The sequence below is a fragment of the Lethenteron reissneri genome, chromosome 21 (assembly GCF_015708825.2).
Source record: "Lethenteron reissneri isolate LAM-NWPU_2019-01 chromosome 21, ASM1570882v1, whole genome shotgun sequence".
In the NCBI taxonomy this organism is placed as follows: Eukaryota; Metazoa; Chordata; class Hyperoartia; order Petromyzontiformes; family Petromyzontidae; genus Lethenteron; species Lethenteron reissneri.
The window spans coordinates 11,275,035-11,298,204 of record NC_083799.1 but is presented as its reverse complement, the minus strand read 5'-3'; the positions used below and the strand labels follow the sequence as shown (position 1 = coordinate 11,298,204).

General features: G+C 47.2%; 1 protein-coding gene across 3 annotated transcripts in view; it reads left to right on the top strand.

Moving 5' to 3' along the window:
- Nucleotides 1–7,223: 7,223 nt before the first annotated feature.
- LOC133345236 (dual specificity calcium/calmodulin-dependent 3',5'-cyclic nucleotide phosphodiesterase 1A-like) overlaps nt 7,224–23,170 on the top strand; it is a 158,297-nt gene continuing 142,350 nt past the window's right edge. The window contains exon 1 of one of the 3 annotated variants that reach the window (XM_061555818.1): nt 7,224–7,771. In XM_061555818.1, coding sequence (XP_061411802.1) covers nt 7,687–7,771 — 85 coding nt within the window. In that variant the 5' untranslated portion in view covers nt 7,224–7,686. The remainder of the gene's footprint in view (nt 7,772–23,170) is intronic. The other 2 variants (XM_061555820.1, XM_061555819.1) reach the window with 2 other exon arrangements.

Genomic DNA, 23,170 nt, shown 5'->3' with positions numbered 1-23,170 from the left:
ATTCTGGTGCATCAGCAACTGGCAGTCCTTTTTCGTGGGGTACTGGGCGTATATCTAATGGAATATTTAGTTAATGCACAGTTCACTTTTTCTTCTTTGACACACCTTTCCAAAAGGGAGGCGCCATGCAGAAGTAACAATTGCTGATATGATCTGTTGGCTCTCTCCAAATCATTGGCACTGCAAAAGGCATAGATTTCCTTCTCATGTTCAACCACTGGCGAAGATTTGTTGCACAAGTGTTGCAGCATATGTGTGGGGCCCACATCTTGTCCTGATCTCCGATTTTGCAACCATAGTGGTTATACTGCACTTTTGTGATGCAAAAGTCACTTCACCATAAACATAGCAGAAGTTTTTCACACAACTACGAGGCATCTCTGCTCACTTTGGCTAAACAGAAATGTGTCCCTTTACAAAATCAAACACTGACAAATAAGAGAGCACGACACTGTTGGATTTCTGGAGCTGATATCGGGCAATTTGTTTAGCAGAGGGATGTCAGCCGAGTTATGATTGCATCATCTATGACTTCTAGGAATAACATGATGCAATTCCTATCATGTATGATGCAATACCAGATTCAGATTGCATCATTCATTGTTTTGCTAAAAAAGCAAGCACTGTCCAAACCTAGTCATAGGTTTATTCATAGATTCAGTCAAAGATGTATTTTAGTCATTTCTGGTTTAAATTGAGATCCCTTCCCTTTAAAACTCGTTTATCCTCCGCCATTCCCAAGTCAAGAGTGGTATACACTGACCCAGTAGCATATCTTAAAAAATAGAGCCAAACAACACTTTTAAGCATCATTTTCAATGGCCCAGAATTAGTGAAGTTGGACTACATTTATTTCGGAAGCATTTTGGCTGTAGACCAGTGTTATTAAAGGGCCCGAGTCATTTACCGCGCAAAAAATAAAAATACTCAAATCCATTATCAATAACACTTTGGTCTCAAAAGGAAAATGTATAACAGGTGATGTTTCGGCCAATGGCTCTTGTTCATAGCAAATAGATAGGCAAGAGAAATAGAGTGGATAATTCATTAATCGACTAATCATCCCAGCTCTACACACATCAGTGAACACAAGCGGAGTAGAACTAAGATATTTGGTGCACAGCACAAACAATACAGCCGCTCATTCGCTGTGCCAGAATTCACAGTTGCCCGCTAACAGTTACCCCAACAGCCTGTCTAGGATATGCACGGGATCGTTGTCTTTATCTTTCTGTGTACAAACCGTTTAGTATGTACCTGTACTAATGTGCAGTGTATGCTTGGCTATATGAATACGAATCAAACACGTCTAGCAGGCAGTGCCGCCCCTGGTGCAGTCTGGAGGTAAGGCTCGGTGGATCACGCAAATTTGTGGAACTCCCAAACCTGCTGGACAGCGAGTTAGCCAGGAGATGGCAGTACAGCAAGTTGGTTCATGAATCCGTCTGTGCGAACCTTGAGTGTATGTGTGGGTTCTCTCCGTGTACTCAGTTTCCTCCCACATGCAACTACTAAAACGGGAATTGGGTCCTCCTTAAGGGGCCAAAGAGCACTGAGATTCAGCAAGACTATCATTAAATAAAAGGCATTGTAGTGCACACATAAATATGGACATTACATATTCTCTTACGAGTTGGATAAATGAGTTAGAAGAGCTCTTTGACACCTATATGTTAGCCCGCTACCACAAACAACGCACACCAGTCAACTTACTGCTCACCGCCCCTATCACATTGCAACACGGATCGAGTTAAAAGGCAAAGACAAATTGCCCAATGTGTCTTAGAAGCTTTGGACTGCAGGTCTATTGTGAATTTCTATACCGCGGTGAAAACGGTTGATATCCACATTATATTTCCAGCATGTACATGTCTCGCTTGTATAGGGTGGGCTGGCCATTGAATAAAGATGGTAACTACGTCGCGTGGCACTTTCAGGTGTGCTTCTGCGGCCGTCTGGAACGCTCTTCCTTCCGATATTAGGAGGCCCCTGGGGCTGTGCAATTTTAAATAATCTATATTAAAAACTCATTTGTTTAGAACTGCTTTTTGTGTTTAGTTTTGTTGTCCTTCCCCCGCACCTCCGATTAGCACAGTTGGACATACACAGAGTTGCTTTAGTCCTTTAGCTCTATCAGTTAATTTTTACAATACAAATGTGTCGGGACTTCCCACTCACCTTATACCTACTATAATCACCCAGAAATGTCCTTCACGCTCGTGACGTCACTCCACATCGACCAGCCCCCCTCATTAATGTTCATGAGCAGGTGACGTCCTCCAAATGGACACCCCCCCCCACCCCTCCTCATTAATAATCATGAGCGGGTGACGTCACTCAACATCGAAAAGCCCCCTCATTAATAACCATGAGCAGGTGACATCCTCCGAATGGACACCCCCCCATTATTATTACCTACTATAATGAGCCAAGAATGTCTGTGTGCAACGCTCGTGACATCACTGGACCCCCCTCTCATTATTAATCATGAGCAGGTGACGTAACTCCACATCGAATAGCCCCCCTCATTAATAATCATAAGGTGACGACCTCGAAATGGACACACCCCCACCATTAATATTAATTAGCGGGTGACGTCACTCCACATGGGGGGGGGGGGGGGGGCGAGGCGCCTCCTCCCCCCTCCTCAGCGTCAACTTACAACCCTCACTACAAAGGCAGAACCCTGACCCGACCCAGCCAAGGTCCTCGGGTACCTACCCACGGGGCTGCTCGGACCCAACCCAGCCAAGGTCCTCGGGTCCGGCTCCAAGTCTTCAGGGTGGCTTCTTTGAGTCGTCTAGTGGATGACAACTACCGGGCCCGGTCCCAGCTCACTCCACCCCTGGCCACGCCTTCCTTCTGGAACCTTCCCGAGGGACCTGGAGTGTGACATCATCCCCCAGCCCCCTTTTTGGGGGTCTGGGGTCTGCACCCCTGGTCACGATGCTCCCTGGGGATTACCTCGGCCCAACGGCCCGACTTCATCTAACTATCCGGCTCAGCCTCTCTTTCGCCCCCTGTTGACACGGGGCCGGTACTACCGGCTAAGAGTAGTGGTGATCGCGCATCACGCCCAACAATGCCACTACATCACCCCCCCCCCCCTATAGTAGCACCCAGCCATCCCAGCTGTCAACTCTCCCCACAAGAACATTGCAATATACATAACAAAAGTACGCGTGCCTAAAAAACAGCAACAACAACATGAACCAAACATAAATACCTCAGCTCACCTGTACAAAATTTACACTATATAAATACATACATACTAAATGGCGCACACGCGACCGCACACGCCTCCCCCCCAGCACATATGCAAGCCATAGCAACGGCGATGCGTCCGACCGTCGACAAAATAAAGGTAAAGAAGGCCACTGACCGAGATGATCCGCTGGACGTGATGAGGTGTACGAGGTGAAAGCAGGGGCCGAGTGTGTGTGGTGCCACGACTTGCCTGAGGCCGCCGTGGAGCTGAGGGTGATCGAGGAGCCAAAGACCGTGGTCCGGAGATGCGACGTCGAGGTGCCCGGCAGCCCAACGACACGTGTCCTCATCGTCCACAGTTGTAGCAGATGACGAGGACTGTGTCCGGCCGCGGAGATGCCTGTCCCCGCTGTTGGAAGTCCCATTGTCACAGGCGATCGTTGGCTCTCCAACCCCTGGCCTGAGTCAACGCAAAGGCCTGGTTGGGTTATGACTCCTCCGACGAACTGCAGGTTTTTGCCGGCGAAGTACAGGTCGCGAGACCTGTCTCCCGCCGGAGGAGCAAGTGTGCCTGGATGCATTTTGCGGCACGCAGGGAGCACAGGTCTCCGTCATCCACGGCATGTATAACCACATGCAAATCCCGTGCCAGCGCCAGCATTTTTTCCAAAACGAGAGTGTCGATGCCCTCGTGGTCCATGCGGGGAAAGGTGGCCTTCGCCAGGGCTAGCAACGAGCTGTGGAAGGCGAGGGGAGTTTCAGACTCACCCTTCCTCCGAGCAGCCAAACGGTGCCACGTTTCCGATGGCGGCCCGTAGAGTTCGGCCATTTGTTGCAGCGCCTGCTGCAGCGTTGTACGATCCGCCCGTGGAATCGTGATGAGGGCGGCAATGGTGTCATCGTCCAAGGCGGCCAGGAGCGCTCGAAGCGCCCTCTCCTCTGTCCACTCCGCCATCTTGCGATGTGAGATGAAGCGCCGCTGAAAAGCTGTCCAGTCGCCTCCCGCCACGGAGAATTCCTTGAGGATGGGCAGGCATTGGTGGATGGAAGGCACGTGTCCCACGGGCAGTCGCTCCTCATCACTTTTGGCGGGAACTGCGCCGGTCGCTCCGCCAATGACACGGTGATCTCTGATTGGCGTGGGCTGTGACCGGATGTTGCATATGTCCCATGATGCCCTTGGCTTCCGGTGGAAACTCCCCCAACTTTAGCGGAGTTTCAAAATCTTGGGCGGGAATTGTGGAACCGGTGGCTGTAATGGCCGTTGCCTGGAGGCCCGCTCCGCCCTCCTCCGCCGTTGGCTCCCAGCGATGAATTTCGTCGAGGATGGAGACCACGGCATGTAGGAGTTCGGCGAGGCAGGAGTGCACCGCCCGAAGCGCTCTTCCCGATGGTGGTGACCCGCCGGGTGGCTGGGCAGACTGCAGTTCGGCCGGAAACACTTTGTCGCCTTCTGCCGGGGTTGTCAACCCCGGGGCAGTTGTCTCGTCTGCCTCTTCGTCGAGGGTCCTGGTGCGTATTTTCCTCCTCGTTTCCATGCTAACTAGTTATTTGGCCACTTCTGTCACCAATTGTAGTAGGTATGAATGGAGGGAGACTTCTCTGGAGGCAACACGTTTATTATACAACTAACTTTACTACCCGGCTTTGCCCGCGCCTTGGATTCTTGTCTTGGATTAATACATGGCCTACGCAGAGAGTGGGGGGGGGGGGGGGATGCGTGATGTCAGCAGGCACACTGCGTAACGCTGCCGCATGCGGGTGACATGACAGAGATGTGACGTCACTGCTCACTTGCGTGCAAAATATATCCATCATTGTGCCCCCCCCCCGCCCCCCAAAATACAAAAGTCATTTTTTTATACTTTTTACCCACATGCCAAATTTCATGTTTGTTGCATGTCGGAAAGTATGCTAAACATTTTGAACAGACACACATATTCACAAATTTCCATTGTATATATATAGATAACAATAACAGCTTAACACGAAGGGGTTACGGCCCCTTCAACCCGATATCCTAAGGAGGTATGTCATCCACACTGGCGTGCCCTACACACTGGGAGATTCGCTCACTAAGGGTCCTCCGGCTAGCGGGACCTAGGGAGGCTATTCTGACCCGACCCAGCAAAGGTCCTCGGGTCCAGCCCCGGTTCCAGGTCTTCAGGGTGGCTTCTTCGAGTGAATGAAAACTGCCGGGCACGTTCAGGATTCCGGCTTTTATACAGAGTCCCTGCTCACTCCGCCCCTAGCCTCGCCTTCCTTCTGGAACCTTCCTGAGGGACCTGGAGTGTGACGTCAGCCCCCAACCCCCTTCTTGAGGGTCTGAGGTCTGCACCCCTGGTCACGATGCTCCCTGGGGATAACCTTGGCCCAATGGCCCGACATCATCTGTCCGGCTCAGCCTCTCTTCCGCCCCCTGCTGACACGGGGCCGGTACTACCGGCTAAGAGAAGTGGTGATCGCGCATTGCGCCCAACAATGCCACTACACGTACATCTGTGCTCCACTCCTTCACCAACCCACAACGACCGGCAAAAGGTGGGTATGTTCAAATAACCCCCACGACCCATGTAACGTACATATATTTTCCAGAATTCTAGATTGACTAAAATAGCCATATATAGACGTACGTACCACATGTGTGCAGAGACTATAAGTGTACAGTGATACAGTGTTTGTGTGTACGCAATATGCCACGCTCCCTCCCTGCCGATAAAACCCACAAACGTGCAGTGATCGTGCCCGTTTATCTTCACTTGTGGGGGTGTGAAATAAAAGGGCCTCCTTTTTAGGGGAACTTCAAAGCGCGTGGCCGTGGCTTTCTTGTGAAATGTCACCCGACAGCAGTGGCGGGTCGCGGCGAGCAGCCCTAAGTAAAAGAAAAGGTAAGTGCCTTGGCTTTTTGAACCAAATCAGGTGGAAAATAGCGAGCCTTTTTAACCTGTGCCATGAAGCATGCGGATGAGCTGACAATGTATATGCGCAGGATTAATCGTTAACATCATCAGCAGCAGCCATCATCTGTCCACGGATGGATGAAGGCCTCCCCATTCTATCGCTCATGATCTCGACGTATTTTTATATCCATCTGTACACGGGCTGATTTCATTGCTCCATCTCCTTTGGTGGACGTGGTTTCACCGTGCTATAAATAAAAAATGTCATCAACCATTGGATGCCCTTTGTCAATCCACTGCTGGACGAAGGACTCCGCAAGCCATGTTAATCATGGGTGGTTGTGTTACCATACTTCACCACGCTGGTGAGTGTGGGTTGGTGATGGGGACCAGTACAGAGACTCGTCACCGATATTAGCCCTGGTCATGAATTAATTCAGGTCGCCTGGGTTCATAGTGGAGCACGCAAACCATTGTGCTTACCACTCCACCCACTATAACAAAAAAAGAAACATGACATGATTCCAATGTATTATCCTTTAGGGTTACTTGTGAAATTATTGACGTTTCATTTTCTTTTCGTGACATATGACGCCTCACAAGGCATTGTTAACAAACAAACTCAGTATTGCCCGTGTGTGCGTATTTCCTCATTGCAGTGCATTCAGTGGCGCTCTTGCCCTCGCGTTGAGCAGAGGCGGGTCACCAAATGCCAGCGAGACGAATCACCGGGGGCAGGACACTGCTGGCGGAAATGTTCTACTCTTTTAAGGCACACACACAAACATAAAGCAAATCTCGTTTCGCCGCATTTTAAGAAATGGCTTGATGTGAAAGAAAAACAAAGAACCCACTCCACACATACCCATCTAAACATCAAAACACTCAGCCGCAAATTGCAGCGTAGAATCCGTCTGGAGGCGTTCCTTCTTTCAGCACGTCTGTGGTGACTCGTGATTATTGAAGCAAAGCAGCGCATCTTTTTTTTTGGGGGGGGGGGGGGGGGAGCGCAAGGATACATGCTGATGCGGTCATGGGCGTTGCGTGCCGTGTGTCGTGTCGTGCGTGCGCAACGCGTGGTGGGTGGGGGTGGCGATCTACGGTGCGTATCCTGGGGCGAGCTCGCAAGGAGCTGTAAAGAGCCACGCGGTGCACTCGCTCGCTCGCAATGACACGCGCGCTCGCAATGACACGCGCGCACACGCGCAGCGACCACAGAGCCAGGGGGGAAGACGGTGCGTGCGTCCGCGTGTCGTGTGTGGAAGAGCGCGCAGGCACGTGCTTGCACTGATCACGTCTTAGCTTCATCCTGAGCGAAGAAAATGCAAGAGTGAAGCGGCTAGCGAGCAATAGAGAGATCTCGAGGGCTCTTTCGTGGCATTGGCACACAGGACGCGAGATCGAGTGCGAGAGAGCGAGCGATCGAGAGAGACAGCAAGAACGACTGAGAGACGGAGGGATTGATGCAAGGAGCAGCGCCAGCACCACCACCGCAAATACAAAGGCAGACAGAAGGGAAGGCCGGGAGGGTGAGAGACAAGGGGAGGATAACCCAGCGAGGAGGCTCGTTGGGAGAACCATGACGGAGCGGTGCGAAAAGCAAGAGAAGTTATTTAAGAGGAAAAGTGCCACCTTCACCGTTGGAGGATGCTCCTACATCATAGGTATCACACACTCCTGCTCCACCACCGTAACTTTTTTGGTGCACCTCTAGACGGTTTGTTCCTAGGGGTGTCCTCGCGCTGCACCCACTGACATCTCTCTCTCTCTGCCTGCTCGGTAACACCGCGTTTTTCTGGTTGCAAACATAACACTGGTCAACACACTTTTTCTGGCATAAGGTATTTCAACGGTCATAAGGTAATTTTGGGGTGCTGATTCCAAATCTGGCATCAGTTGTTGTCTATCACATCAGGTTTTTGAGATATCAAATATTGCATTTTCAATAAAAACTGCAGAAGAAAAATATTAAATAAATGTGGATATCTACATAAAATGATATAAACACACTATCCTAAAAATACAGCACCATATTTTAACACTAAAGCAGTCACTGACTGGCAACAACTTGCAATCATAAGTGACAGAGTTAATTTCGGGTAAAATAAATGAAAATGGGGTATGCCGATAGCATAAAAATGAGATGTGATAGAGCAAATCTGAGATCAGATTTGGAATCAGCACCCTGAAATTAGTCTAAAACAGCTGCAAAAGTCCAGGCCAGAAAAAATGATTTTTTTGTTGACCAGTGTATAATCGATGGTAGGGTGGGGATATCCGTTTCAATAACACTTGATCGCCTTTCACTCTCGTGTAAACTAGACGGGGGAAATTAAATGTACCGACAGCTGACTATCATGAAAACGAATGAATACAGTACATATATGACAGTCCGACTGGCTTCAAAATGTCAGATTGTAATTCTAGAACGGGAAGGTTCAATAAGACATGTATTTTCTTGGGTCCTGTCTTCGTGCTCGTGTTTGCATGTGGAAAAAACTTTATTCCTAAAAGCCCAACTGGATATTTTACTGACTCGTTTATTCAGTTCGGTCCGACTTGAGATGTTAGGCCAATTACTTAATGAGTAATAGTGCGGGAGGAAGCGACAGCGCTCGGAGTTTACTCATGCATAAGGGATGGAAAGACTACAACTCCGCACGGAGAGGTCTACACCTTGCATCCTGCAGTGCCTGCTGTGGGCATCAATATTTCAGAGGGAATGGATGATCTTCTCATTTAAATCCTGACCAGGTAAGGCCCACTGAACTATATAGTTATTTTTAAGAAGCCACCTGGCCATCAATGATAGCTCAACGAAGTGGCTTATTTACGTGGAGATTTATAGCAGCCAAATGCTCTAGACGCACGTTTCTAATTGTGGAGGGAAAAAAACCGGAGGACCCGGAGGAAAAATCCATGCCACCACGGGGAGAGAGACACACGCAAACTCCAAATACACAACGCGCGTCAGAGGCGGTTTCGAACCCACCACGACCTCCTGTATACCGGGCGAGGTAGTTAACATCGCACTACCGTGGCACCCCAGGGGATGGGCGGTCTCATTCAAATGCTCACGTCTCCCGCTACAAGCGGCGATGCAGATCGTACGCACGCACATGCGCAATGCGAACATGTGTGTGTGTGTGTGTGGAGGGAGGTCACACTGCCCCTTACAACTTTGACGGGAAACTAAATCCCTACCGCGTGCTTTGAAAACAATTTGCTCTCAAGTAAACTTGCGGTTTTAGAAAGTTTTGTTTTTCCTGTCTCAGATATTCAGCGATGTGTTCATTTCATGTTTCAAAACAATAAACTGATTGTGCATCAGAAAATATTACTAATTGTGCAAATACAGTAACTGCTTTAAAATATATATATTTTAAAAAATCATATTGAGAGTGATTTAGAAGATCCTTGGATGCCAAATGGATTTGTGTATAGTTATGGGGAGCCAAATGATGGAAAGACCAATCTTGAGCTTCATTTACTCTGTTCCACTCCTGCGTCCGGCAATATGCTTAACAACTAAATGCCAATGTTGAGGTTTGGTAGCCAAGAAAGGGCTTCATGAGAGAGTTCCTTTGTAGTAGTAGGTTTTTACCCTTTCAACTGGTACAAAACTGACACCTTTATACAAGGAATCATGTTTGCAATAACCGCAACACAAGCAGTCAAAATGCAAACAAACAAAAAACAACTCTGATAATGGTAATGCTATGCACTGTCCTTGAAGTTGATTGTTCCACACCCGAGACAGCTTTCATTAGAGCCTAGTCTCACATGCATGGTGTTGGACCAGATGACACCAAAAGGCGTACAACTCAAAAACAGTGCACCATCAGAGTATTGAGAGCTCGGGGAAAGCATTTACACTATGAAACCTCCTTTACCAGTGCTTTATCTTTTCCTGCGTTGAAAAAGCGCAGACTACAGTGGTTTCATGTAAAAAATAAATCGCATGTAAACAGCTTGCTGAAAGTAATAATGCAATGTCTGTTGTTGCCTCTGGGTGATACTGGACACAAATGTGAAAGTCTTTTCATCCCAAGATAAAGTGGGGTGGAAATTTGTCCGTCGAGTCTTGAGCCGGTGGTGGGAATTCCACGTTCCAATGACAGGGCCCAATCTCTCCACAGGGAGCCACTGTTCACTCTCCACATGCTGTAGTAGTAGTACCCGTTTTATTGACTCCAGGAGGGATGATGGGCTGAGTCGACCCTTCGAAATGGATTTGAACTCAACACCATTTTGATGACCTAACATTTTGGTTTGAACCCTAACAGATCAGTTGAAAACGATGCGAATTTCAACATTCATCTAGCGAGCATTGATTGAGTCATACTTCAAATAGAAACGAAATTTCTCAATTAAATGTAGATACAGATGCACGTGACGTTTTGCGTTTGTTCACTGCAGTTTGTATATTTACTCTCGCAACGAAATCATACAGTTTCTGCATGAATGAACAGCTTGCTAAAACGCTATGATTGACCGTGGTTAATGCAGTCACCTGAGTTAGATTCCTGGTAATGACTAACATCAGTAGGGAGTGATATCTGAACTGGTCCTAGTCCCTCCGTTTCATAACAACAACAGCAGCCGTCATTCGCCACCAAGTCGCGGCCGTGACATCACCACAGTGCTTGTGCCAGGCTTGGTGCACTATTTAGGACACATGACAGTGTCAAGGCTTGCTTATTTGGAGGTCACTAAACACACGCTGACATAATCATGGTAAAGTATGGCGAAACAAACCCCCGCCGGCTGACATAGCGTGGCTAGCCTTTAATCCATCAATGTATTTATTAACAGCGGGGATGTGATTATGAAGAATGATTTAAATGTTACGGCGACGCAGTGGCGAGCACAACGGACACCGCAACTTGAGTTGAATTCTCAAACCGTGGCTGACATCAGTGGTGCTGATTTCTGAACCTGCCCTGGGCTCTCCCTTCAACCAACCTGCAACTGAACAGTGTGAAGTATGGTCAAACAACCCCTCCCACAGAATTAAAAGGTATGGGTGGCCTTCGTTGAGCAGTGGATTGGCAAAGGGTGGAAAATTATTCATTACACTTTTACATCGCTCCCGTTGACGTTCGTGATGTATTTACATTTCTGAGTCCAGTACTTTTATAAGGGGTCTCTGTTCGTCAATGTAATCATGAACACGCTAAAACCTATTCGTATTGTCTCATACTTTGATACTGGCAAAAAAAGGGTCCCCATGTTGTAAACATGACACGTTCGTACAGCAGTTCAAACAATACGCTGCGTTAAGGGCTATTGTGATGGAGGGTTGGTTTTTCGTCGTGTCGTTCAGTTTGTGGGGGTGTGTGTGTTCAGCATGTTGATGCTTGGCTGCCTCAGTTGCTGACAGCCAACGCTGTATTCATTGTGCAGCCAGAAACTGCGTTGACGTAGAAAATCGACACCGATGCAGTAACAACAACCCCCCCCCTCCCACACACAATTTCAAGAACTTTTTACAGCTGAAGAGACAAAGAATTGTGACGTCATATTGACAGGCAAAGAATGCTGGGATTCCTGTTATTGTTTTGCTGTCTAAATCCGACTGCAGCAGAACCCTGTTTAATATTTACTTTGTTAACGACGAAAATATGTGTGCAGGGTTTCATAATTGGCTCCACTGGGAGACTGTTATAAAGGGTTTTGGGTTAGATCGCGTGAGTATAAATGTGTTGTTAAACCCGCCGCCACCCGACACAGCCAATGAATAAGGATTATCGGGTGGTTGAGTTTAACGACGCATTTATATTAAGCAATCTAACTCCAAAACCTACATTATGTATACTACTGGTCGCGAAAGCCTGCTACGTGTTAAACTGGGAAACCGTTGTTCATTTCCATGATGGGTTTCATTGAAATATAAAAGCACGTTTACCAAAAAATCAATCACCCCCCCATCCCCCACAGGTGCACCGTTATAGTGAGGGTATAAAGATGCGTTGGTCTATCGATTATGGTCGAGCGTTAAGCTCGAAATACATCAAATCACACGCGCAGCAAACGACGTCTTTATCCCGCCAGAGGCCGCTAAATTCATCACGATGTTAAACGGGAGCATGTCCCTGAATGTAAGTGCGAGCGTGGATTGCGACGATTCATTGAATCGTCGGCTTGGGAGAAGGAGAATCGTTACAATCTCCTCCGTGTAAGGTTGTACAGCTTAACACTGTCATCTCTCGCAGCTAGCTATGTCACTCGTACACTGCTACTTGATCCGTTTATATATTTACACGAAGTACTACATAGCAATCTACGGAAAGAGATTGACTTTTCTTCTTCTTGGTTCTTTCGATAAAGTCACGTAGAATGGAAATAATAAAATAATAAAAATTAAACATAATAAAATAATTCTCACGACGTTTCGGCCACAAAGCAAGCAGCCGTCCTCAGGTGGAGAGCAGGTCTGTCGAGAAGACTCTGCACTCGCAGAGTCTTGCTTGCTTTGTGGCCGAAACGTCGTGAGAATTATTTTATTATGTTTTATTTTTATTATTTTATTATTTCCATTCTACGTGACTTTACCGAAAGAACCAAGAAGATGAATCCCTGCAGTCACGAAAGCTTTAAATAGAGATTGACTTTGCCAACTGCGTCGCGAGGAATCCGGTTTGCACAGGTAGCATGGACAGTGATAACGTTATCATGGACATTTGTCACCAGACAAACCCTGGGTGGTGATGTGGGGGCGCGACATCCACCCCCTCCACTCTCCCCTCCTCCTCTTCAGCCGTCTCTCGCAGCGCCCCCGCCGATCGGGTGATCGCCCCCCACCCCCCGCGCCAGCGCCCTCTCTTAAGGAACATCGCTACTCGGCTGGCTCACCACCACCCGGGGTTATCTCCCCCACGCACACGTACACCACCACTAACACGGAAGTGGCTGCGTGCACGTGCGCGCCCCTGCAGGCGCTCGTTGCACACTAAGGCTAGCGCTAAAAACAGCAGTATGAATATGCACGCGCCCCTCCTGGAGGTTAAGCCCTAATCCGCGTGCCTACAATGCTAATGGGAAGGGAACGGCTGGGACAGGGCTATGGGGCACGCCTCACCGTTAATGCGATTTGTACTGTGTAAACACGCTGCGTAAAGCGCGCTGTGTAAAGACGCACGCGCGTGCAAGCACGTGCAAACGACGGCGGCTCTGTGTACTGCAGTACACGTGCCTCACACGCATGCTCAAATCACTCGCACGGCGCTGCAGACTGGCGTCTTACACACACGCCAACCCCGTGTAAACCGTGGCGGTCGTAGGGATGGTATTAGATGCGCACCTCACACACCAACCCCACCACGCCGACACCCTGCAGCCCCGCGCTCGCTCTCTCACGCACACCACCCCCGCACGCAAGTCGCTCCACTCAAAAATCACAGACACCACGCCGAAGTTCACCCACACACACAGAAATCACACGACACCGATCTTCTGAACTGGAGTTTATTAATGGCACGTCTAAAGAAAATCCTGTGCGGCCCGGAGTAAATATTCTACGAGCAGCGCCTAGCCTATCCCTATTCAATCCCTGGATGTACCCCCCACTCTACTTCTCACCGCGCAGACGCACTCACAGTGTCGCACGGACGCTGTGGGAGTTGGAGGGACGATGATCCGAGAGGTCTCTGCCTGGGGTCGAGTCGTAGCGGCACTCACTAGCGTCTCTTGGACGCTGCGAGCGGCTGGGAGTCGGACCGGGCGGCTGAACAGCTGGAGGGGAACTCCTCAACGTTTTTCCGCTCCCTCCTTTTATGCCCTCGGAATCCGAAGATCCAGGGTCACGTGGTGTTATCCTGCGCGGCCAATCGGGTGCCTACCTTTCGATTTTAAACCAATGCCCCGTCCTTACCTGGAGCGTTACTCTCCGTTCTGCCTTGACCCATTGTCTACGCACCCGTCCTCCCCACCCTGGCCACAACTGGTTTGGTCGGGGTGGTCGTTCCGTGGAATATACATCCGCGATGTGGCTAGGAACTTCCCTCCCACCTCCTCATCTGCGCTGCCCACGGGGTGTTTGCCCTCCAGGCCCTATCTCCCGTGTTGTGTGTGCTTCATTGCGGCCAGCCTCTAAAGCTCTATGCGCCCCGACGACTTTTAAAAGTTGATTTTAGGGGAGCCGCCATGTAATCCGGCCTGGGGGGGGAGGGGGGGTCAATCTACTGGCAACGGGAAACCGGGAGACATCCCTGCTAGGTGCCCTTCGGATGAAAACCTGTGGGCTAGGTACCCCCCTTCGAGATCGTACGTGGGTGCGTGTGTGTGTTTAGTGGGAGTGTGCGTGTGTGTGTTTAGTTGGGGGTGTGCGTGTGTGTGTTTAGTGGGGGTGTGCGTGTGTGTGTTTAGTGGGGGTGTGCGTGCGTTCGTATGGAGGGGTGCGAGGGGATGGCAGCGCCGGCGGAGTTTCTCCGTTGCTGTGGCACCACAGTGACTTGCCATATTGACATTTGAAAATAAATTATTGAAGAGTGTCCTTATTGACATTTTTATGTATGGTGAGCAGGAACGTGTAATAATCGATACGTTCCTGTCACCAAACTACTCGCAGAATGTGCCCGATCTCGTAAGCAGGGCTGAGCTTGGATAGTGTTTGACCACCAGGTGTGAAAGGCTGCTTGCAGAGCTATGTTGTCAGCAGAGGGCAGTGCAGCAAAATCCATTGTTATACCGTACTATGCTCCAGAGTCTTTGCTGGCTGTCAGTTTAACACGTAACTAATGACACATTTTGTTGACGTGACCAGCGTTACTAATCGTCCGTGTCGAGTGGTGGTGGGTTAACGACACATTTATATTATGCGATCTAACACAAAAAACACCTTTATTATGGCTATGTTTGTATTGAGAAACCCTCAACGACCCGGGCGGTAAAGTATAGTGAAATTACCCCCATCACCCGCATGGCGTAAGTAAGCTCACTTGCGGCAGTGGATTGAGAATAGGGCAATTGGTGATTTGTACCAGGGTGGGCAGAGATGCAGTGGCTTGCGCACTGCACAATTGACTTGTCCACCTGAGTTTAATTTCTGGTCATGGATAGCATGAGTGGCGAGTGGCATTTGAACTGGTCCTGAACCGCCCCCATTCCCCCGCCCTCTTTTTTCATCAACCCAAAAGACTGACCAATGTGGTGAAGTATGGTTAAACAAACCCCCATGACTGATGCCGTGTGGCAGGATTTCATCCGGCATTGGATCTACGAAGAGCTGCAAATTAATTGTTAATAATCCATGTACACTTATTGCAACTAACGCTTAACGTTCCACTGCATATGTTTCAGTATAGAAGTTACAGTTGGTGGGAGTGTGAAGTTGGGCAGGAAGGAGGTGCTTTAGTAAGCAGTGCTTAGGCCAATAGTTCGTGTGACAGGAAAATTGGTGCACTGAGTTATAATAATGCAATCTATTTACCGAGGAAAAACCCTAACTGTGACTCCTTAAAGATTAATGGGTATTGGAAACGTGGGAGGAAGAAGCAAGGTGCCCAAAGACAACGATGAACACATCTGGGGACATATATCTGGGGACAACGCAGAGCTTCATGCAGACGGATTCGAGAATGCATCACTGCGCTGGCAATCTGACCACCTTGCAGCCAAAAGCCTTAACAACCGAGTATTAGTTTAACACGTAGCAGGCTTTCGCGACCAATATTATTCATAATCAACGTTTTTGGGTTTAGATCGCTTTATTTATAAATGTGTCGTAACCCTCCACCACCCGACACGGCCAATCAGTAAAAAAGTGTCACGTTGACAAAAGACAAATAGTTCACAGCTTTAGCCTACCGGTGTGTTCAAGCGTGAAGCCACAACATTTACAATTTGAGTACGACGTTTCGCTGGTAATTGCATCCAGCATCATCGGGCAATTCGCCAGAATGGTGAGGCTCTGCTCTGTCTCCCGTTCTTATATAGAGATTGGCCGTGTCGGGTGGTGGAGGGTTACGACACATTTATAAATAACGCGATCTAAACCCAAAAACGTTGATTATCAACCGAGTATTCCCCGGCATTGTTTCCAACTAAGCGCTAAACCAGGCGCAGATCTGAGATCTGATGGGATTGGGCACGTTGAGGGCGAATTTGATTGCAAGCAATGAGGGGACAGTTTAAATGCATCCTTTGCAATGGCGAGGACAGCACACGTGCTCTCTCTCATGGACTCAGTGGTCCTCAGTGGGAGCGCCCACTCTCGCGTGCCCCCCCCCCCCCCAAACATTTTTTAACCCTAAATCACAATGAAGGTTATTTTTGGGGTTAGATCGCGTAAATATAAATGTTGTCGTGAAACCCGCCACCACCCGAAACACAGCCAATTAGTAAGGTTTGTCACGTGAACAAAACGTGTCATTTAGTTGCTATTATATTCTTGGTTCTTTCGGTAAAGTCACGTAGATATGAAAAATAATAATAAAATTCATAAAATGTAAAAATTTAAATTAAGATAAAAAAAGCAAAAAACCCACGACGTTTCAATCGCAACACAATCAGACTTCATCAGGCGGAGAGAAAAGAGGGGGCAAGCCTCCAAATGCTTGCCCCCTCTTTCTATCTACGTGACTTTACCGAAAGAACCAAGAATATCAATTCCTGCAGTCACGAAAGTTTTAAGTCAAAATGGAATTAGTTGCTATTTCAGCACACCGGTGTGCCGGCGAGTAAACCCCACAACATTTACAACTTAAGTATCGTGACGTTTCCCTGGTGATTACAACAACCAACTACATCAGGCGATTGTCCAGAATTGTTTAAAAAAACAATAAATTAAAATAATACAATTAAAGTAAAAAAAAACATAAAAATATTAAATTGAAAATAATAGAACTAAAACCCCACAATAAAAATAAAGAATATAAATAGTCAAATACAATTTAAATAAATTGAAAATAATAAAAGCAAAAAACCCACGACGTTTCATGGCAACACAAGCAGTCTTCATCAGGCGGAGAGACAAGAGGGGGCTCGTTAACGTCGTTGGTTTTTTTGCTTTTATTATTTTCAATTTATTTATATTTTTATTTTACATTTTCATTTTATTTTACTAGTTTTTTTTTGTGGTTCTTTCCTTTTATAATTTTCAATTTATTACTTTTTTTTTTATCTACCTGACTTTACCGAAAGAACCAAGAATATGAATTCCTGCAGTCACGAAAGTTTTAAGTAAAAATGTAATTGTCTTAAATCAAGTAAAGGTCACTGTGAGCCTATCAGGTGCCAAGACTAGAGGGAGGTTAATGAAGTCATATACATTTTAATGGATTATGTTAATATGAGAATATGCGGTAGCTATAATCGGAACGGGTTAGTTACAGTTAATCAACATACAGTGAAGTGCATTTTTTGTGTTGAGTTTGTTGTCCTTCCCCGCAACCTCCGATTAGCACGGTTGGCCAGCGCACCGTGAGAAAAAATGTCAACATAAATACATTATGTTAATCTGAGAATACGCAGTACATGTTACCGGTTGGGTTAGTCACAGTCTAACCCTGACATTATTTGCTTACACCACGGAGTGGAAGAAGTGGGGAGTATCCATACTTTACCCCACCACACGTCACCTATCGATTGACTAACTGCGTTGCACCCCTTTATGCTGCTGGGTAGACATAGGCGGGGGAGGAGGGTTGAGAAACTCGTCCATTCTGTTAACTGCCGTGTCGGGAGCTTTAGCTCGCGACCTCTGGTTTGTTAACCATTTATTAACAAATTCTTGGTCGGAGGTTTGTTCAAGCATACCGTGTTTCTTGGATCAATTAAACGAGTCCCATTTTGTGGGGGAAATTCCAAAGCGGCTCTGTTTCGAGGAGTATGGCTCCATTCTTGGGCAGAACGTTCCTTTTCATAGAAATGTGAAATGTATATCACCGGGGAATTACTGCCAATGGTAATGAGTGGCACCCCCCATGCTCGTTTTGAGCAGAGAGCGAAAGTGAGATTACATAGATTCAACAATAGGCTACAAGGATTACTTATAACCACCCTCAGGCAATTTATTTCAAATCGTTTAAAACAGTGGCCAGGGGTTAACCAGATCAGGTAAAACCAATATGTCCAATTGGAAGACTTTGTCAGTTTTGCGTGCGCGTGCATATTTGACACCTGCTTACTTAGGTCGTTGAGTCGCCGCTGCTCCTGTGTTCCTGCATATCCGTGCGTGTGCTCGCGACTGCATACCCAACATATGTGCACGGTCGAATCGCTCGCATCACATTCCCGACAGCGTCTGTGTGTGCGCATGTCAGCCAGGGCTGGAGCAGGACGTTTGTCGCACGAAACATACCGTACAAAAAAGTTAGGTTCCGCAATCGTAACATTTACGATAAAACTCCATGTTTGTAATCTTGACTGTGACACCTGAACTTTAATCACATTTTTCATTTGACATGTTGGTGTTATGAATACATCTCGTAATGTTTTTGTAATTTTTTTACGAAAGGGTTTAATCGTATTCTTTGGGTCTTTCGGGAAGGTCACGTAGATAGGTTCAGAGAAAACAACAACAAAAAACTACGACCTTTCGATCGCAACACAAGCGGTCGTCTTCAGAAAAAGAATATGAATTCCTGCAGTCACGACAGCTTTAAGTCAAGGTTTCGTCTTACTTCATCCTCCGCACGATACCTGTTGCCCTCTTTGTGTGTACACAATGAGATCGTGTTACAGCCATCAGCGCAATGGCACACCTACATGAAACGATTTAACTTTACCCTTGGGCGGATTTAATAGTGGAAACAAAAACGTGGGTGATGATAGAAAAAAGGGTGTTGTGCTGTGTGCACACGTCACTTTTAGGCTGTAGTATGGACCAGCACCCCCACCCTACCAGGCAGCCAAGCACACAGTTCCATATACAGGGGCCACGTGGCACAGTGGTTAGTGCATTGGGCTATGAACTTGGCGGCCGAGGTTTGATTCCCGGCCACGGACTAACATCAGTGGAGAGTAATATCTGAACCAGGGGCGGTTTCTTCATTAGGGCGATTGGGCGACGCACCACCAATGTCATTCAACCACAGAGTCACGCTAGCCGTCACTGTGCCTCTGGATATAGTCCAATCAGCGTCATGTTACGTTCTGTGGAGTACCGCCTCTTTTTGGGCGATTTCCCTCCAGCTGAGAATCGCCCAGAGTGGTCCCATAGACTTACATTCAAATATGTTTTTTTTCGAACGGGGGCGCTGCAATGCATTCTCTATGGCTTCCGGGAGGGCTCGCCCTAACGTGCTTACGTCATCATACGTGCTTACGTCATCATACGTAAGCACGTTTCAGTCAAAAATAATATTTGTCGCCACCTAGTGGAATCTTTAATAAAAGAAACTGAGTGGATTGTAATAATAGTGAGTATATAAACAAGATGTATTGTAAGAGTCACTTTATTTTTCATTAATATTAAAGAAGTGAAGTTGCCTTTACATGCTTAAGCTGTTAATTTATCCATTGCATGGGTGGACCTTATCCTTATCAATCATCCAGACATTTGCCCCCCCTGAGAGATTTTGCAGGATCCGCCACTGATCTGAACCGGACTTGGCCTCGCCCCTCTTTGCTAACCCAAATTGACCAGTGTTGCATCACTGTGGCGAGATGTTCATTACCTCGTCCGGTATACAGGAGGTTGTGGCTTCGATCCCAACCCTGACGCCTGCTGTATATTTGGAGTTTGAAAGTTCTCCCCGTGGTCGCGTGTTTTTTTTCTTTGGGTCATCTGGTCTTTTCCCTCCACATTTAGAATCAACATGCGTTTAGAGTATTTGGCTGTTTTTAATTTCCACGTGACAAGTCATTTCGTTGCACTATAATTTGTAGTCGGGTCGCAACTGAAAAATAGCTCTATAACTCAGTGGGCCTTACCTCGTAAAATAGTGGAAAAGTATGGTGTAGTATGGTGAAACAACTACTACAATTATTATGTATAGTGCAAGGAGGCCTTCGCACACACGCATACACGTAATTAATTGGTCTCATAGGCTTTATTGTCCCTCTAATTTTATTGGCCTGCCCAATAAATATTGACGGTTTTATTAAGAAGTCAATATATCCATTTTGTGTTTATTTCTCATTCATCCGAGAACGTCTCAAGACTTTTTTTTTGTCAGGAGGGTCCTGCATTGAGAAATCATGTTTTGAAGAATGGCATGAGGGATGAAACTGGTGCACTGGGGTGAAGATTAAAACAACCTTTAGAGATGGGGTAATTTAACCCCAATACATTGCTTATCTTGACAAGAAGCATAAATCGTCGCGTGCACTTTCTCGTGAATCCTCGAAGCGGCTTTTGGCTAACCATCGAACAAAGATGGCCACTGCATCGCGCGCTTTCACACATGCTTCTGCAGCTGTCTGGAACGCTCGCTTCCGGTATTTGGAAGCCACTGGAGCTGTGCACTTTGAAATCTCAATTGAAAAGTAATTTCTTTAAAACTGCTTTTTTCTGTTGTTAATAATAATAATAGTTCAATTTATAACGCGCGCAAATTTGCAGACATAGTGGCCGCAACTCAGAGGCGCGGAGCCAAGCTCAGAGTCGCTTGAAAGCGTGATTGTAGAGGTGAGTTTTTAAGTCTCTCTTGAAGGAGGCGATTGAGGTGATGTTGCGAATGTGCAGAGGGATATCGTTCCAGACTGTTGGGGCTGCCACCGAGAAGCGGCGCATTGAGTTTGTTGTCCTTCCCCCGCACGTCCGATTTTCACGGTTGGCTCCATACATACACGAACGCATTTATCACCACCCGGAGAGATTGGAAGTTTCGCAAATCGTGTGATCCACCAACGGTCGTTTCATGATTCTTATGATCCACCAAGCCTTGCCTTCTTCCACAATCCGCAAAGCCATCACTCCAACCATCAAGAAGGATCCCGTTGAGGAGCCTTCTTGATGGTTGGAGTGATGAACCAAGAAGATTCTTCCACAGAGCCTGCATGCCCTGCTGGAGGACTGTGGTGAATGTGCTTTGGTTGCAGCCTCGAACGTAGCACCCAGGCAAGAGCCTCTGCCCTCAAGAATAATAATAATTAGTGCATTTGGTACTTGTGCCAATTTTGAAGCACAAGTTCCGTCATGAAGACACTGCGTTCACAGACACGTCTAGTATGGCAGTCGGGGGCGATGCTATTAAATGGATTTACTGAATTAAGTAATAAATGCATAGCTTTGTTTGTTTGGGCAAACTTGGTCCGTGACGCTGGCACACACCATGCTCTCTTCTTTTTGGAATAAAGTCACGGGATCTTTGACGCCCACTATGAAGCAGATGGTGCGGAGTGTTTGTAGTTAATACACCCGCAGTATTACCCGGGGCAAGTTTCGAACCGCAAACCTCTGTGACAAGTGGGACAGATTTTTTTTTCCGGGTCCTCCGGTTTTTACCCTCCACATAAGAGTCTTTGGCGGCTATACATTTCCACGTGATAAGCCACTTCGTTGAGTTATACTTTGTGGCCAGGTTGTGTTCTGAAAAAGGGCTAGATAGCCAGTGGGCCTTATCCGGTCAAATAAAAAAAATAGTTTTATGTTTTTAGTTGAAACGCGCTTGGAAGCACGCAAGCGCCTCAGCCGGTGCGTCCTCAAATCGCATTTCCAACTGCGAGTCTAAGCTCTCTTCACGGCCGCCCATGTTGATAAACAAGTTTTCCTAAGATGTTGTCCCACCGGTTTGACGGATAAATTCACAAATTTCTCGGTCAATATTTTTTGTGTTTCCCCAGGCATACAACTGACACAGTTTTTTTTATGTGTACTTTCCGTATGTCCCATCATTGTGCTAGGTTATTAAACCGATATTTTTTTCCCTGCCACTCCACTCAGAAGACCCCAAAAAGATCAGTGAAGGTGGTGTCTTGCAAAAGGGCATTATTTAAATGCCAGTATCCCCTTGGAACTCCTCGTATTTTCATTTGAAGTAGAATTAGGTGATGATCGGCCAGTGGTGCTGCCTGAATACTGGACGACACTGTACTATTTTCAAGGTCTTTTGAGATGTAAAAACGGTCAATCCTTGACTGCGACAGTGTCCTGTCGGCTCGGGTTCTTGTAAAGGTGAAACCTTGCTGCTTTGGATGTTGCATCCGCCACACATTTACAAGACTGTATGTGCGGAGCACATGCCGCAAGGTGTTCAGGACACCGTTTTTGCACTGCTCGGTGCCAGTGCGGTCGAGGACAGAGTGTACAGTTGAAATATGCTCCCAAAATCAGACACTCGTCATTTGGGATGTTTTTGAGTTAGTTCTGTAACGCATTGAAACATTCTGTTTTTCTGCATCATTGATGGGTGTATATATGTTTATGAGGTGGACAGAAATGTCATTAAGTTTGATTGTTACGCTGAGGGCTCTTCCCGGTACTACCTCAATTTGGTTAACTATGGTGGGTGTAAACCCTGGTGCAAATAACGTTGCCACCCCTAAAGAATAGTGAGAAAGGTGACTGAAAAACAAATCACCTTTCCATTCTGTTTCCCATTCATTTTCCTCGCTGGTTGTAAGATGCGTCTCCTGCACAAAGAGCACCAAGGCTTCGTGTTTTTTTTTTTTGCGAGAGACAGCACAGAGTGTCTCTTAACTAGACCTCTACACCCATTTATATTAATTGCAGCTATCCGCAGCATTGTGACAGTGGAGTTGTTGCCAGGTGTGTTTTATTTACATATAGTTATTTGGCTCAGGAAGTACCTGATCCTTTTCCTTCCCTTTCCAGATGATGGCTTTCCCTGTCTCTTGAAGCCCTCCTCAACATGGAGTAGGGAGGCTACAATTGCCTTCACATTTCGCCACCTTGACAGAGCTGCAGTCACTCTTTCTTCTGAGCCATGCACTTCATCCAAAAAGTTCCATATATCCGACTGTGAGAATATTGGTGCCACTCCAGTCAGCTCAGTAGATGTCAGGTTCACCCACTTCCTGTGCTGAGGGTTTCTTCCACCCGCTCTTCTTGGCTTCCCTCCTCAGCCCTGAGGCTTTGAGGATTTTCAGTCGTCGTGGTATCCTCTGTCGGTGCTTTATGGGATGATGCCGATTGCCCCTCCATTGACGGCCTTCCA